This window comes from Sinocyclocheilus anshuiensis, unplaced genomic scaffold (genome assembly GCF_001515605.1).
Source record: "Sinocyclocheilus anshuiensis isolate Anshui unplaced genomic scaffold, SAMN03320099.WGS_v1.1 scaffold1037, whole genome shotgun sequence".
NCBI classification, from domain to species: domain Eukaryota; kingdom Metazoa; phylum Chordata; class Actinopteri; order Cypriniformes; family Cyprinidae; genus Sinocyclocheilus; species Sinocyclocheilus anshuiensis.
Window position 1 is genome coordinate 696,862 of NW_015555773.1, and position 15,415 is coordinate 712,276.

The 15,415-nt window shown below is 38.9% G+C and overlaps 2 protein-coding genes across 3 annotated transcripts in view; both read left to right on the top strand.

Moving 5' to 3' along the window:
- The window catches only part of LOC107674467 (glucose-fructose oxidoreductase domain-containing protein 2-like), a 7,843-nt gene extending 4,291 nt beyond the window's left edge, over positions 1-3,552 (top strand). Inside the window, exons 3-4 of the mRNA XM_016468447.1 lie at positions 887-1,065; positions 2,016-3,552. Of these exons, the coding sequence (XP_016323933.1) occupies positions 887-1,065; positions 2,016-2,687 (851 nt within the window). The 3' untranslated portion in view covers positions 2,688-3,552. The remainder of the gene's footprint in view (positions 1-886; positions 1,066-2,015) is intronic.
- A 2,437-nt stretch (positions 3,553-5,989) lies between these two features.
- Positions 5,990-11,780, top strand: LOC107674459 (golgin subfamily A member 6C-like). Of its 2 annotated transcripts, none has more exons than XM_016468436.1 (3): positions 5,990-6,340; positions 7,715-7,852; positions 10,974-11,780. In XM_016468436.1, exons 1-3 carry the CDS (start codon positions 6,118-6,120, stop codon positions 11,351-11,353), a joined length of 741 nt encoding a protein of 246 aa, XP_016323922.1. In that variant the 5' UTR covers positions 5,990-6,117; the 3' UTR covers positions 11,354-11,780. The 2 variants fall into 2 exon arrangements, with proteins under 2 accessions (XP_016323922.1, XP_016323921.1); XM_016468435.1 differs by having other exon boundaries at positions 5,992-6,340; positions 7,715-8,236.
- The last annotated feature ends 3,635 nt before the right edge of the window (positions 11,781-15,415 follow it).

The following is a 15,415-nucleotide window of genomic DNA, read 5'->3' on the forward strand; positions in this document are numbered from 1 at the left end:
TGCTGCAGAGTTAGTGCATCAGAGAAAACCAAGAAGAAGAGCTGCTGTGCTGTAGCGTAAAATTTTCAGCATGTCTAGAACAATTCTTACAAGTATAACACGACGTAGCTGGGCGCCGCCGGTGTGCCTACACTCATAGAAAATAAAATATTTGAATTTTAAAGACGTGGCGCGACGTTTTTGTTTTTCGGAAGGCGGACCTTCATCAAAGCCGGAACTAATCGAGCCGTTTGTGCCAGGCTGGGGAGAAAGGTATTTTATACGATTTTCGAAACACCAAGCATGAGAGCATGTTCTAGTACACCCCCAAAACAAAATCAAGACTTTGTAAAAGAGCATAAAAAAAAGTGAAAAAGTAAAGTGAAGTGACATGTGGCCAAGTATGGTGACCCATACTCGGAATTAGTGCTCTGCATTTACCCATCCAAAGTGCACACACACAAACCGTGAACACACACCCGGAGCAGTGGGCAGCCATTTATGCTGCGGCGCCCGGGGAGCAGTTGGGGGTTCGGTGCCTTGCTCAAGGGCACCTCAGTCGTGGTATTGAAGGTGGGAGAGAGCGCTGTACATTCACTCCCCCCACCTACAATCCCTGCCGGTACGAGACTCGAACCCACAACCTTTGGGTTATGAGTCCGACTCTCTAACCATTAGGCCACGACTTCCCTTCCTAATAGGACCCCTTTAACTTGGCACAAGCCACAGTGGGCTTTTTTTCCTGCTGATCAAATGTTGCATTCTTAGATCACAGTGAACCCCTCAGCACAGTTGAGATTATGCTGATAAAGCACTTGCTTCAAGCAGAAACTTGTCAGGCAAACAACATTTGCAGTTTTGGTCATCGTTATATAATAATTTTCTTCTCTTTTCTCATTCTCTATAGGTATAGGTAAAAATGTGATCAGTGAGCAGGCAGCTACACTTACAGATGCCTGTAAGATGGTGACAGCGGCAAGATATTATCCACAGCTTATGAGTATCATGGGAAATTCCTTGCGCTTCTTGCCCGCATTTGTCCAGATGAAACGCCTGCTAGGAGAGGGTTATTGTGGGAACTTGCAGGTATTGGAATTTCACCCAAAAAATAAAAATAGGTGTATACATTCAATTAAAACTTGGGGTCAGTAAGATTGTTTTTGAAATAAAGTAATACTTTTATTCATCAAGGATGCTATAAATCATTCTTATATGCTGATTTTTAACAATTTATTTGAAATAAAAATCTTGGGATCGTGTGACTCTGAAGACTAGAATACTGGCTGCTGAAATTTCAGCTTTGCCATCACAGCAATAAAAACTGATTATTTTAAATTGTAATAATCTTTCACAATATTACTGTTTTTACTGGTTGTAAAATGCAGCCTTGGTAAGCATAAGTCCTAATTATTCCAATCTTCTGAACGGTAGTGTATATAATGATATTTATATAATGACAAAAATGTTAAGATTAAATATAATACCAATAAATGCTGTTCTTCTGAACTTTCTATTTAAAGAATCCCTAAAAAAAATGTATCATGGTTTTTCTACAAAAAAATTGGAAGCTCTTTCAAACACTGATAATAATAAGAAATGTTTCTAGACCACCAAATCAGCACATTAGAATGATTTCTGAAGGATCATGCAACACTGAAGACTGGAGTAATAAACAATATTTAAAAATAGTGGATAAAAACATCTTATATCCAGTATTGGATAAAAGCATTTGCTAAATGATTAAAATATATTAAAACGATATTTATTAACATAATACTATTTAATAACAGTTAAAATATAATATTTCACAAGGTTACTGTTTTTTTTACAATTTTATATAGTCAACTATGTAGATATTTTTTGTTGGATTTAGTTAAAATTGTGCATAAGTAATAATAATAATAATGTAGGCCATTCTTAAAATAGTAAGCATCTTAACTTCTCTATATTAGGTCATATGTTACCTTATTACATAACTTAGACTGGTCAAAATATGAACTCCTTCAGTAAATATTTTTTTTCTCTCCTTTTCAAAGGTATGTGAAGCACGTGTTTATGGAGGCTCGCTGCTCAGCCAATCATATGGATGGGCATGGGAGGAGCTGATGGGGGGAGGTGGCCTGCATACAGTTGGCTCCTGCATCATTGACCTCCTGAGCCACCTCACGGGACGTCGGGCTGTGCGAGTGCATGGAATGCTCCGGACTTTCGTACGTCAAGGTGGCCCAGTGGGAGGGATTCGTTCTGTGACTGCAGATGACTACGCTTGCTTTCAGCTGCTGATGAATGGAGGCGTGGTTTGCAGCGTGACATTAAACTTCAATCTACCTGGCACAGATGTGCATGAGATCATGCTTGTGGGGTCATCAGGACGACTTGTTGCTCGAGGAACAGAGCTGTACGGCCAGCGGGCCAGCATGCAAGTAGAGGAGCTTCTTTTGAGCGATGGTGGAGAAGCTGTTGGGCCATCTGTCAGGGGACTGAACGGCATGGTGACCCAGCTCAGACTCTCGTTTCAGGCACAAGAGGACAGGCGCTCTTGGGTGCGGCATCCTGTTTCCATGGCAGCCTCCTTCGAGGATGGGCTGTATGTACAGACGGTTGTAGATGCTATCAAACGGTCAAATCGCACTGGAGAGTGGGAGTCAGTGGAGGTCAAAATTCAGGATGTTGACTCAAACCACAACCACAGAACCCTGCCAAACTAACACTACACACACTGTTACATTCTACATATGCTATCTCAAGACTGAGCCTATTAACATCATTCACTTTCTTTTACAATAAAACAACCATGCTTTAATTTTAAACGTATAGATCCCGGAGGCCCTCTCAACTGCATATTTTGCATCTCTCCTTTGTCTGACCATTTCAGGTCTTGGAGTCTGTACTAATGAGCTGATGAGCTGAATCAGGTGTGTTTGATTAAGGAGACATGGAAAACATGGGGTGGGGGGCCTCCAGGAACATGGTTGGAAACCACTGATATAGATAATATAACAAAGTTTATGCATACTATCTGAAAGATTTAAGTTATGCAAAACACTGGAAATGCGTCACTGGATAGGAATTGTGGTTTCAGGATTGTTTTGTTGCTTATTTACTGTAACAAAAAAGATGTGCAAAGCTTAGCTGTGAAAAACTATTTCTGTGCTTTTCCTATTTTTATGTGATCTTTTGAGTTTAAATTTGAGTCACAGGGTTTAAATGTGAGCCTCTTAAGTTTTTATATTTTGAGTAGTGAAGATAAGCTTGTGCTCTGATGAGTATTTTTTTGCTGTATATGTGTGTGAGAGAGAGAGATTTACAGCACTGATAAATTTATTATGCTGGACACTAGATATCATTTACTGTAATATACCTGTTGTGACTTGTTGCCTGATGTCCAGTGCATTGGACATGTTAAAGGTTCTACTAAACTGCACAAAGTTTCTTGAATTATATTTTTTATTGCTGAATTGGTGTCTGTGCACTGTTTAAGAGAGGGTGATGGGTTGATGTGTGGATGGTGTTTTTATTATTTGTTATGAGTTCAAAATAAATATTTAACTTAATTTAATTAAATGTTTTTAAATCCCTACTGAATAACAAATATTTACCTTGTTTTGTCCTTTTTTGTTTAGATGTGGCTTTGACATGAATATCTGCTGGTATTCTAAAGGGGGCGCTAAAGGTTCGCCCCCATTTTTGATAATCCCGGGTTGCTATGGTCACGCAGGTTTGTTTACGCATTAAACTCGTGGCCACGAGAAAAAAAAGATGTGTTCCTCAACATAAGAAGTGGAGGCCACGACATCATATCACGTTCCCACGAGTTAATATGTGGTGGCCTCGACAAAACTGTGAACCGGGAAGGGGCACCGGGACATGTGTGTAAGACTCTAATACAAATATGAAGTAATAGTTTTATGACGAATAAATCTTTCAATGAGTAAAACTGGCTGTGTCTATAGTATTAAAGACTACACAACATTATTATATAATCTTTAAATTAATTTTTAAATGATTATTATTTGTAAATTATAGTCCCTGGATTAGTAGGGTACTCTTGTAATAAAGTAACGTTAGCGGTGGTAGCTGACAGATTTTAAGTATTAAAAAGATGCAGTCTAATCCTGTTTATATGAAATAAACCTGCTCCCGAGCAGGTTTAAATTTACGGACCTGTTGCTATAGCCCTATTCGCACGGGATTAGTATTACCTGGTGACCTCCAGTCATTTGTAATAATTGCGGAGGTTGTCTGTGATCTTAATCCCGTGCGAATCGGCCATGTCTGTAATTTGTAAAGTAAAAATTCCCCCGCAAATGACCTACCATATTTCGCTGAACACCGAGGTCCTGTGATAATATTAGTCCCGTGCGAATCGGCATCTCTGTGATTCGGCCAGCATTTGGCGGGTTGTATATCATTTTTCGAGGTTTGTGTTTCCTGTGCGCCTTTTTAATCCATCTTTCGCGAAGAATGGAGCTGCGTTGGAGTGTTGGCGCTTTTCCACTGCGTGGTACGACTCGGCTCGGCACGGCTCAGTACGGCACAGCACGGTTCGGTTCGGCTCGGTTTGCGTTTCCACTGCAGTTCAGTACCGCTTTAGAGTGGGCGGGATTATTCACATGTCGTTATAGTTGCGCCGCCTCTACTATCACGACTGCTGAAAAAAACTTTTTCATTCCGCGTTGCCCCATCAAGCTCTCGCTGGATCCGCTCCTCTGCTATCAACGAGAGGAACGTCTGTACTTCCGCGACAGACAACAAAACTTTTTGGTTGTTAAAAAAAGGTTCGCTTGTTCAAAACAGTTGCGTTCGATCCTTCGCTGGCTGTGCTGATTTAAATCTAGCGGTTCTGTTGTGTTTGTGTCGAGTTTACACGTCACGTTTTGGTAACGGTACGGTTCGCTTGGAACCCCAACCGAAGTGGTACTAAAAAAAGTATCAGGTACCAGGTACTGTACCCAGTGGAAACCCCCCAAAAAGTGAACCGTACCGAGCCATACCGTGCAGTGGAAAAGTGATAGTATTGTGGGTGCTGTCATCATATCGCTACACCATACAATTTGCAGAAAGAGAAAGCTGAAAAGGTTTTGAGGTTAATGTGTTACAAATAAATCAAGCATACAGCTTGAGATATTATTTTAACTTGGTGAAATGTAAATGACACAGGGCACGAAACTATATTCGTTTTTTTTTTTTAAATCCATCTGGACCATAGAACGGGACTCTCAAAGCCTTGACATCCGGGTATCCGGGAGACAAGTCAGTAAATTAGAGTAAAATCACAGGCTTCGCTTATCCCGTGCGAATGCACCACACGAAATTCAGATGTGGGGGGGTCATTTCAAAATCACACAAGGTCCCCAGATAATACTAATCCCGTGCGAATAGGTCTTATGACAGCAACTCCGGGATGAGCTTCGAAGAACCAAACAATCCAAGATCATGCCAAATCGTCAACAATCAAATCCAGCTAACTGAGTTAGCGACGTACGAAGAACGGGCCCCTGTTCTATACTGGAGCTCTTAGTTTGGGAATCCTGCATCACGGGAAAGGACAGAAAAAATATGTTTTATTCATTTCTTTGCGAAATTTTAAAAATAACAAAACTAAGAGGATTCTGAAGATATGTGAAGCTTATACATGTACAGTTTAATTAAATGTTTTGTACTGAAGATTCAATAAACTTCAAAACAAAAATATTTTAATTCTAAACAAACCAGACAACTTTCGTATGAACTTAGTATTTATATGACGTGTATAAACACTACAGCCTTGATTAGTTCAGTCACAGACAATTCAGTAAACAGTAAATTAACATTATTATTATTATTACTACAATTAAAACAGGCAACAACGTTAACAAAGACACTAGCCTCAAGACAGTAACTCAAAACAGACATAGCCTACAATTTAATATTGTAGACGAAATGGTACACCCTACTAAAAGACAAAAAATGTTGAATGCTACATATGTATACAAAAAAAACGATAAAGTATTGTGTCTCCCTCACATTTTTTCTCAGTGCCTGGTAGTGATCAAAGCATCAGAACCAATGCGCATGCGCGAGAATTGAACGCAAAGAAGGTTACCCTCTAGAATACGGCGATCAGACAGTCAGTATTCAAAGTCGACTAGCTCGAAAATGGCGGCACGAAAGCGAAGTATAGTCTGGTCATTTTTCCAAGCTGAAGATGACAGAAGAGTGTTGTGTCTTCTCTGTATGAAGACGGTTTTGTATTTTGGTCACACGACAAACATGCTTCGCCATTTACGAACGAAACACCCCTCTGATTTTTCCTCGTTGGACAAAAGGAAGCCCGCGACAGATGCGGTAACCAAACGCAACGACAGTGGTTGCGTGGAAGGTATGAAACGTTCAATTATTGTATTGTAACGTTAGTGTTTACCATGTACAGTGTCACGATGTGTACACCGATACGTCTATTAGACAGCTGGCTGGTTGTGGATCTTAGAAATGACACCGTACATCTTTTTTCCTTTGATTTGTGATGTTTCCCCTCCATTTTGGCCTATGCACGTGCTTAAAATTCACCGCATGCGAGTCCAAAGCCAATACAAAGGCGCTTTATCGTTCAAAACAGCACTCGTTGTGACTGTGAGATTCAGTATCGACTCCTCTGTAAGAACGGGTTCGTTTTACAGAGTCTTTAGTCATAGTGATGAGAGTTTCGCTTAGGCCGGGTTTTTGGGTGGATGTCGCAACGACGCCATGTTGTTTTCGTCAAACAATTGTCTATTGCGTCGCCCATTTATAGAAGGCTAATTTTGCGTATTTGATAGGGTCTCAAACGAATTTCCCCGACTGGAGTCGATTCGATTCGTTCAGTCAAACGAATGAATCGTTTGAATCGTGTCGCTGATTTGGATCAGCAATATACGGTGCTCTGACTGAAAGAGCCTCCCCGCCCCCTCCTGTCCACAATAAACTGGACAGAAAACCTTCAACCGTAACGACCCCGTTCTGTATGAAGTATCAAATCGTATATTATATACGAACGATCTATGATTAGTGAATTGTACATAATGTCTATGGTTTTCTAAAATCTGAGTTGTATGGAACTGTATTTGATCCGAAATTGTCACGTGATGCACCATATGTCACATCACCGGATCGGCGCGATTTTTCAAAAATTCTAGAACTAGCGGGTCATTGGTTAAAGCTACGATTATTTGTTGCTAGGCCTGGTTTAATATTTCCTAAGTTATAAAACATATAGAAATGGACAGAGAGGAATAGAAACGGTTATGACATGCAGCACCTGTTGATCATGTCAGTAGTGCTCAGCTTCCAAATTCATTGCTTTTGTTGCTTAGCAACATTCTGTTCTGTCGTAATTTAACGTTAGCGGAAGGCCGCTTCATGAATTTATTATTGTGTACCTCAGAAGGCCAATTTGTATTTTTAAACAACGCGTTATACATTTAGCGTCTTCTGTTGAACTTATTCCCTCATTTGTTTTATTTTTTGTTTACCTTTAGCTTGGCATAACATTTTTTACTATCTCATTGACTTTTAGTAATACATATTACTTTAAATGCAGGTTATTACAAATGTTATTTTGTGTGGTTTATTGTCTGTAATTCAGTCTGTCCTTATGCACTCTTCAAACACAAGGAACAAGCATTTAAAGAGAGTGTCACAGGTTCAGTTAAAGTGCCTTTAGCCATGTAAAAATATTCTATGCATTTAATTTTTTCCTCCTTTTTTCTCTATCAAGTTACAGTATTGATGGATGAGCAGCAGGTAGAGGTGGAGTCCGTGGGTGAAGATGGTGAAATGGATGGAGCCATCAAAGGGATCCTCCGTGCTGCGGCAGGGGAAGGGACAACTGAAGCGGAGGTGGCTGAGGAGGAAGGTGAGGGGCCTGTTGATGAAGGGGATGGGAAAGAGATACAAGAGGATGACAACCCAGCTAATACTCGCAAGTGGAGCTCCGTGTGGGTGCACTATCGAAAGCTTGGCCAGGAGCCGCGAGCCCTGTGCTTGCTCTGCATGGAGAAGATCCAGCACCGGAGTAGCACAAGTAACCTTATCAGACATCTACAGCATAAGCATCCCAATGAATTCGCACAACTCGAGGATCACCCACAAAAGCGGCCTAACAAACGCAAATCTGAAGATCCAAGCCGCCTTGCCTCTCCTCCCACATTAGCAAGTGGGACCCCAACTAGATCACACATTGTGTCGCCAAAGCGCGATGTCCGTACACCTTGCAGTACCAGCCTAGACAGATATGCAGGTATAGTTTGCTTTTACCTCTTCTCAATGTTCTTGTTTTACATTTTGTGTGAAAAGGACGTTGAGCCACTGCTTTTATAGTTATTATAGTATTATATATATATATATATATATATATAATTGTTATTATAGTTAACTAGAACTTAAACTTAAAAAAAAAAAAAAAATTGTACTGAAATAAAATGTATAAAAAACTTAAACCTATTTCATTTTAGTTATTGCCCGGGAAAAAATTAGATTTTCATTTAGTTTAACATGATGCACTAAAGCAGGCTAATTAAAACTAAAATGTATGAAAACTATACAGACATTATACATTATAAAAACAAAGAAATATAAATGCACAAAAATACTAAAACTTTAGTTTTCTTTATTAAAAAAATAGTCAAAATATTAATAACACAATGATACTAATAACTAGGGATGCACTGGTACTAAATTTCTCCACCAATGCCAATAGCCAACTATACAGAATGAATACCAATTACTACCAATAGTTTGGTTTTCTTAAAGGGGACATAACACACACAGTTTCACCCAATCTCATGTTGATCTTGAGTACCTATAGAGTAGTATAGCATCGTTCATAGCTCCAAAGAGTCTAGTTTTATCATATTTATAAAAGAAAAATACAGCTTTCTGATTCTCTCCGGAAACAGCTGAGCTCCTGGAGGCGTGCCGTGGGCGGAGCCAAAGAATGACGAGCACTTAAGCTCCGATTGCCAACAAAACACAGACATTTGATGCAGTTTCACTTACTGTCTGCAGTTCTGAATCATGACCGGGATCTTTTATAGCTGGGACCGCTCCATCTTTCAGTATCAAACGATGTGCAAATCCAGTGTCGAACTGGGCCTTGTTTATAAAACGTTCGTCAACAAACACACTTGCAAAACTCCTGCTGCCCCGGAAAAACAAACTGCATCCACTGTTTACATAACGCTGGGTTCTTTAGGAAGCTGAACAAGGTTATCTTTCCCTTACAATCAAAAACACACTACTTTGGAGACATTCTTCTCGAGTGAGTCCCGTTCAGTGCAGCCGAATGAAGCGCGTTGATGGGCGTGATCTTGCTCTCGCTCTGGTGGATGCGTGCGTGGGCGCGTTCTTCCGGGAGAAATGCCCATATAAGGAGTTCCACCCTTCATTGCGTCACGAAGAGCCAAGCTCGAAAAAAAACTCTCCGAAACTTGTACAAAACCGGAAGGAGTATATTTGACACAGAAATACTCCGTTCTACATTCATATCGTTTTTTGAAACTTTGGCCATGTTTAGCATGAGAATCCAACTCTTTAACTGTGTAAATAACTCAACATGCATGAAATAGCATTAGACCTCCCCTTTAAGGGGGAAAAAATCTATTCCTGCTAATGCTGTAAACTATACAAGGAACCCTATAATTTGGTACATTATCAAAATATTAGAGGTTAAAATTGACAACAGAGCCCATTATATTCAACTGCTTTTTATTTTAAAATATGAATCTCACTGAACTGAAATGAAACTAAAATGTTTGTATACAACTTAATTGCACATAAGGTAGATTTATTCAAAGTAAGTATGTTCAAACATGTATATATAATTAACAGTAAATAAGCTCCCCATTTTTTGTAGCTAACCAACGAACTGAACACTAGATAACTCCTGAGTTAAATGCAGCAACAAAGGGGTCATCGGATGCCCATTTTCCACAATTTGATATGATTCTTTAGGGGCTTATTGAAAAGTCTATAACAGGGGTGCCCAAACTCGGTCCTGGAGGGCCGGTGTCCTGCAGAGTTTAGCTCCAGCTTGCCTCAACACACCTGCCTGGAAGTTTCTTTTATACCTAGTAAGACCTTGATTAGCTGCTTCAGGTGTGTTTGATTAGGGTTGGAGCTAAACTCTGAAGGACACCGGCCCTCCAGGACCGAGTTTGGGCACCCCTGGTCTATAACATACTTTGGTTAAAATTTCTCAATGGTAGTGTAAAACAACACCCTTTTTACCCTGTCAAAAACCGCTCTGTTCATAGCGAGCCATTTCCTTGAATGTCCCTTTAAATGCTGGCCCGCCCCTCTCTTCCGTGGGGTGACGCGCTGTTCTCATGAGGCTGTAAACTTTAGCCATTCATCGTGAAACTTGCTAAGTAGCCCATTATTAGGAAAGGTGATTTGCAAAGATTCATTCAAAAAAAACTTATACTCACTTCTTCTGTAGATGAGGCTGGATCACAAATGATTTGCGCGAACATCGACGCATTTAGGTAGATCAGGGGCACATTCCCTTCAAAAAACAAAAGTAATCCTCTGCGTCTTCAGCGGCTCAGATGTCGGGAGTAAATGATGACTGCAATGTTCGTTATTACATCCAACAACAAAACACCTCAATCGCTTATTCGGAGACATTCTTGTCTACTCCTGCTCTGGCATCAAAATAATGGCAGACTGTCTACCGCTCCGTCAGGGCGGGTCAATGGGTAAAACACCAGTGTCAATCAACAATCGTGGGAGTGGCCTGGGTCTGTGTGACGTCACGCAGCCAAGAATCTGAGATCGGCTTGATTTGAGAAAGGGGGTATCATTTATTGGGATTAAAAAAAAAAAAAAAAACACTGGGTGGATTTTTATCATTATAGGGTGGTTGTGTACACACACTGCCAACACACAAAGCTCCTTGTGGTTGTTCTTTGATTACGCTTCCGTGCCTATATTAAAGGCTTTAATTTTTTTTTTTTTACAATTGTTTTGTCCCTTAGGTGCTAAGTGGTCTGAGAGTGTGCGTATATTGGAAAGAGAACGAGAGCTGACAGAGGCGTTGAGGCGTGTCCAGCAGGAAGAGGGGCGGAGCATACAGCTGCAGAAGGAGCTACTGCAGCAGTTCCGTGAAATGGATGCTGAGCGCCGAGTGCTTCAGAACCAGAAATGTGAACAAGAGCAGGAGCACGCAAGATTGCGGAAGGAAAAAGAAGAGCTCCAGAAGGAGAAGAATGAACTCCAGAGAGAAAAAGAGGAGCTGCAGAAGGAGAGAGAGGAGATTCAGAAAGAAAAGGAGGAGCTGGAGAAGCAGAAACAAGAACTGGACTCTTGGAAAAATTCTCATGCGCAGGGACAGACCTCTGGATTTTACAATTGTTGATATACTTCAGTATGTCTGTTTCACAAGGAAACAAGGATTTCCTTTTTATGGAAATAGTTATTTCTTTACCCTTTTTATTTTTACAAGATTGATTTGGATTGGGGGGATGGGGTTGTGGGGGAAATGCCAGGGATGTTGTATTTTGTTTAGCTAAATGAAAGTTTACCTGAACCCAACGGGATTTCAAACACGTACATGCATGCGAATTATAGATTACCTGCCGTTAAAATAGAGATTCGTAATAAGGCCTTTCATGTCAGATATCTAGAAAATCAGTTTCATTGAATCTACTCACGCTGTACATATATATATATATATATGAGTGTTAACACAAAAAAAGTTCATGTTCATTCCAGAATTGACCAGTGTGTGAATGTATTCAAGTGATTTTGTACATTTCTGCACTGGGAATAAAAAGAAAACTTTCAGCAAAAGTGTTTTCTCAGTCATTTGTGCCATTTGTGTTATTCCTGCCCTAGAGTTGATAACCTATCACATTGTCTCACTGTTTTATTTAATTTTTTAAGTCGACAGTATTGGTTAATGTAAAGGCTGACAATATGGCTACAGCGTTAATATTTATTGTGAAGAGAAATTTAAATGAACTGACATGATTTTTACTCCCATTTGCATACTTTCATAACCCTGTTTTGTACATTTGACATTTTGGAGAAAACAGGGTTTTCGTGGGGTTTTAAAAAGTCAAAAATGTAGTTGTATGAAATTTAAGGCCTTAAAAAGTCTTACATTGCACGAGAAAATCTTAATTATGATTTCAAGAGGTCTTAAATTTGGGGACGGTAAGACCAGAATTGCGATATGCTGAATGTGATGAATAAACTTCAAAAGACTATGATTTAATGAGAGCTGCACGCAGGGCCGGCCCTAGCGTTTTGGGGGCCCCCATACCTACAGTTTCACCTAACCACCCGCATCCCATCCCAATGTACACATCCTACACTGACACCTAATTGTAAAGATTTACCAATTTGTTTTACTCAATATATTTATCTTTCAAGATATAGATAGGAAAATATATTTGGGTAGTTGACAAATATCCAGTTAAAAAAAATTTTTTTTGTAAAACACTATTCCTGGTCCTTCAGCTAATTAAAGTTGTCCGTGGAGTTTAAAAGATATGGTGTCACACCGGAGGACATAGTTTTCAGTAACATAATGTATCAAGTTCATATGCTTTTAGAAATATATGGATGAAAAAATGATTGTCAATTACTAAAATAGACACTTGTAAAATTAGGTATTTTTTTAACAGGTATTTATTAACAATTGTATGCTTTTCTTTTTAATTTATAAAAGTTGTAATTTATTGAACATCCTTGAGACAGTCACACCATAGGACAATTTTGAGATTTAGCTCAAAAATGTAAAAAAAAAAATCTAATAACAAAGCAGTTTTTATAACAATGGGTCCATGTAAGACAAAGAAATTTTAAATGATGACAATATTAATTATTTACATTTTTTATATTGTGTGACACTGAAAATGCAATGTCATGTCAACAACCCATTTAAGCAAACTTTTAAAACTAAAGAGTTTAAAATTAAAAAATTAAAGAGTTTAACAATTGCTTAAGAGAAATTTATCAAAATTCAGTGAGATTAGTGCTTAAAGCAAAAACACCTGGTTATGAAAATTGCATTAGAGAACATAATAATAATAATAATAGAAGAATAATTAATTTTCTGGGCTGGCATGACAGTCCAGATTAAAATGCAAAAATAATCAAATATAAGTGTAAACATGTGGAAACAGATTTAAGCAACATTAAAGTGATGGCAAAAATCTGAGACGAGACGAGATAGGGTTCACAAGAAAGACTAGAAAAGATTTTTACATTATTTTAAGAAATCTTCAATGATGAAAAACATGCCTGGAAAAATAGTCTGCAGGTGCATTGAAATGTTTTAACTAATCTTGCAATAAATGCCATCTCAGTTCTGCTTTCGGAGTATGAATTATTATATGCAATAACAGAATACTCAAGCACTGTAAAAGATTTTGCCACAAACTCAACTGACTGACTTCTCTTCTGTATGATGTCATGAGTCTCAGACCTATAGAATTGTACTTGCAGGCTATGAGTTTTTAGAATGTTTGACCTCCTATCTGAACTTTTTTCCACAAATTGATCATAGAAAAAAAAAAAGAACAGTTCTTTCTTAGTCTTATTAAGTGCAACCATAATCAAAGTAGGCTACTCTCTCAATATTCAAATCAAAGCGCAAACAGAAACCAAAATTTTCTTCAAGCATGATACAGAGCTAAGAGATGGTTATAACTACACATCATATTATAGTGTGCATACTAATTACAGCCTAGATATTGTATGCAGCCTAATTTGCATGCATCAGGGAGCCGCAGCCGCTCTCAAACTGCTGGTATTGAAATTGCGTTTGAATGCGCGCACGCATCCTTTTTAGTTTCGCTTTCGATTTCGCGATCGGGACCGGAGGTGCTGAGCGTGCATTGCATTCTACAAGATTTGTCAGACACTTACAGTGCGTATCCACTAACATTTTTAATTAATTCCTATGGAAGTTCAGCTTCAGAGGAAGAGCAATCAACCATAACTTCAGGCGAGCAGGCTCAGAAGTTCGGAATACTTGGAAAGTCACCACTCCCGAATGAGTTCGCGCGAGAGAACGGAGTCTTTTAGTTTTAAGTCGGTTTGAACAATCCAGATAAGCGCAAGTAAGTACCATTTTGATTAGCCGTCATACCTACAATGACTGTGCACTGTGTAAACAATGAGTGACGTATACGCGCGAGAGATCACTTCCGGCGCTTGCGTAAACTACGCCAGAGCGCGTACACGCCTCACGCACCGGATGCCGTGCGCGCGCCCAAAGACAGTTGGACATAGTGGTGTATTAGAGGTAAAAAATGATATAAATACTGTTCGGTTTCTGGCACAAACTGATCGTTTCGTGTCTTAGGACATCAATGTGTCGTCAAGAGCCGCAGGGTTTAATTTGGATTTGTCTGCATGTTTTTTTTACTCTCATAGATTTTGTTACCATTGCCATGCATTATAAGACTGATAGACTGCAACGGTTGGACTTAAAAATCATCAAATGTGTTCTACTGAAGAAACAAAGTCACCTACATCTTGGATGCCCTGGGGGTAAGCAGAGAAACATCAAATGTTCATTTTTGGGTGAACTATCCCTTTAAGTGCAACCATAATCAAAGTAGGCTACTCTCTCAACATTCAAATCAAAGCGCAAACAGAAAGCAACATTTTCTTCCAGGATCATATTCTGTGTGGTCAGTACACAGCAGTGATAGAAATTAATCATTTCCAACTAGTTTTATGGGCATTTTTATCTTTAAGCCATTTTTTCTAAAAGTATGTACCATCTTTTGAGTCAAATTCTTGCATTTGGACTGTTGCCAAGCAAATGAAATCAGTATCAACAAAATTTATCTTAAATCTTTAGCTGCATTAGAAGTATTAAAACCCTAAACCCTGGAAAAATGTGAACCTCCAAAATTGTTTTATTTTATTTTATTTATTTATTTTTCAGTTTAGCATCAAGAAGTTATCAATTTTCAAACCTATGAGACCAGATTTTCTATACCCATTACCGAATAGGCCATTCCAGGATGACATTTTTCAATTTTCAACTTTTTTTAAGTTTTACCGTAACATTTTTTCATCATGAAAATGGCCACATAAGCTGGCATTTAGCATCTCAGAGGATGTACTAGTGTATGCATGGCAGCAAAGTAAGTAAGATGATGGAAATGCTGAAAACACAAAGATCATGGTAGGTAGAGAGAAAAAACCCACAAATACAAATTCTGTAATTTCAGTTTCTTGCTTGCTTGCTTGTCACCAGAGCTGTTTGGTTTCCAGTAATCTTCAAAAATCTATTATGTTCAGCAAAAGAATGTGTAGTCACACATTAATATAGGAATTAAGAAATTCTTACTTTTCTGTAATTTAATCAGAAGCCATAACGTGTGAAGAAATATGCAGGCAATTTTTATACATTGCTCGTCTTGCATATGCTGTAAAAACGGTAAACAATGCATTC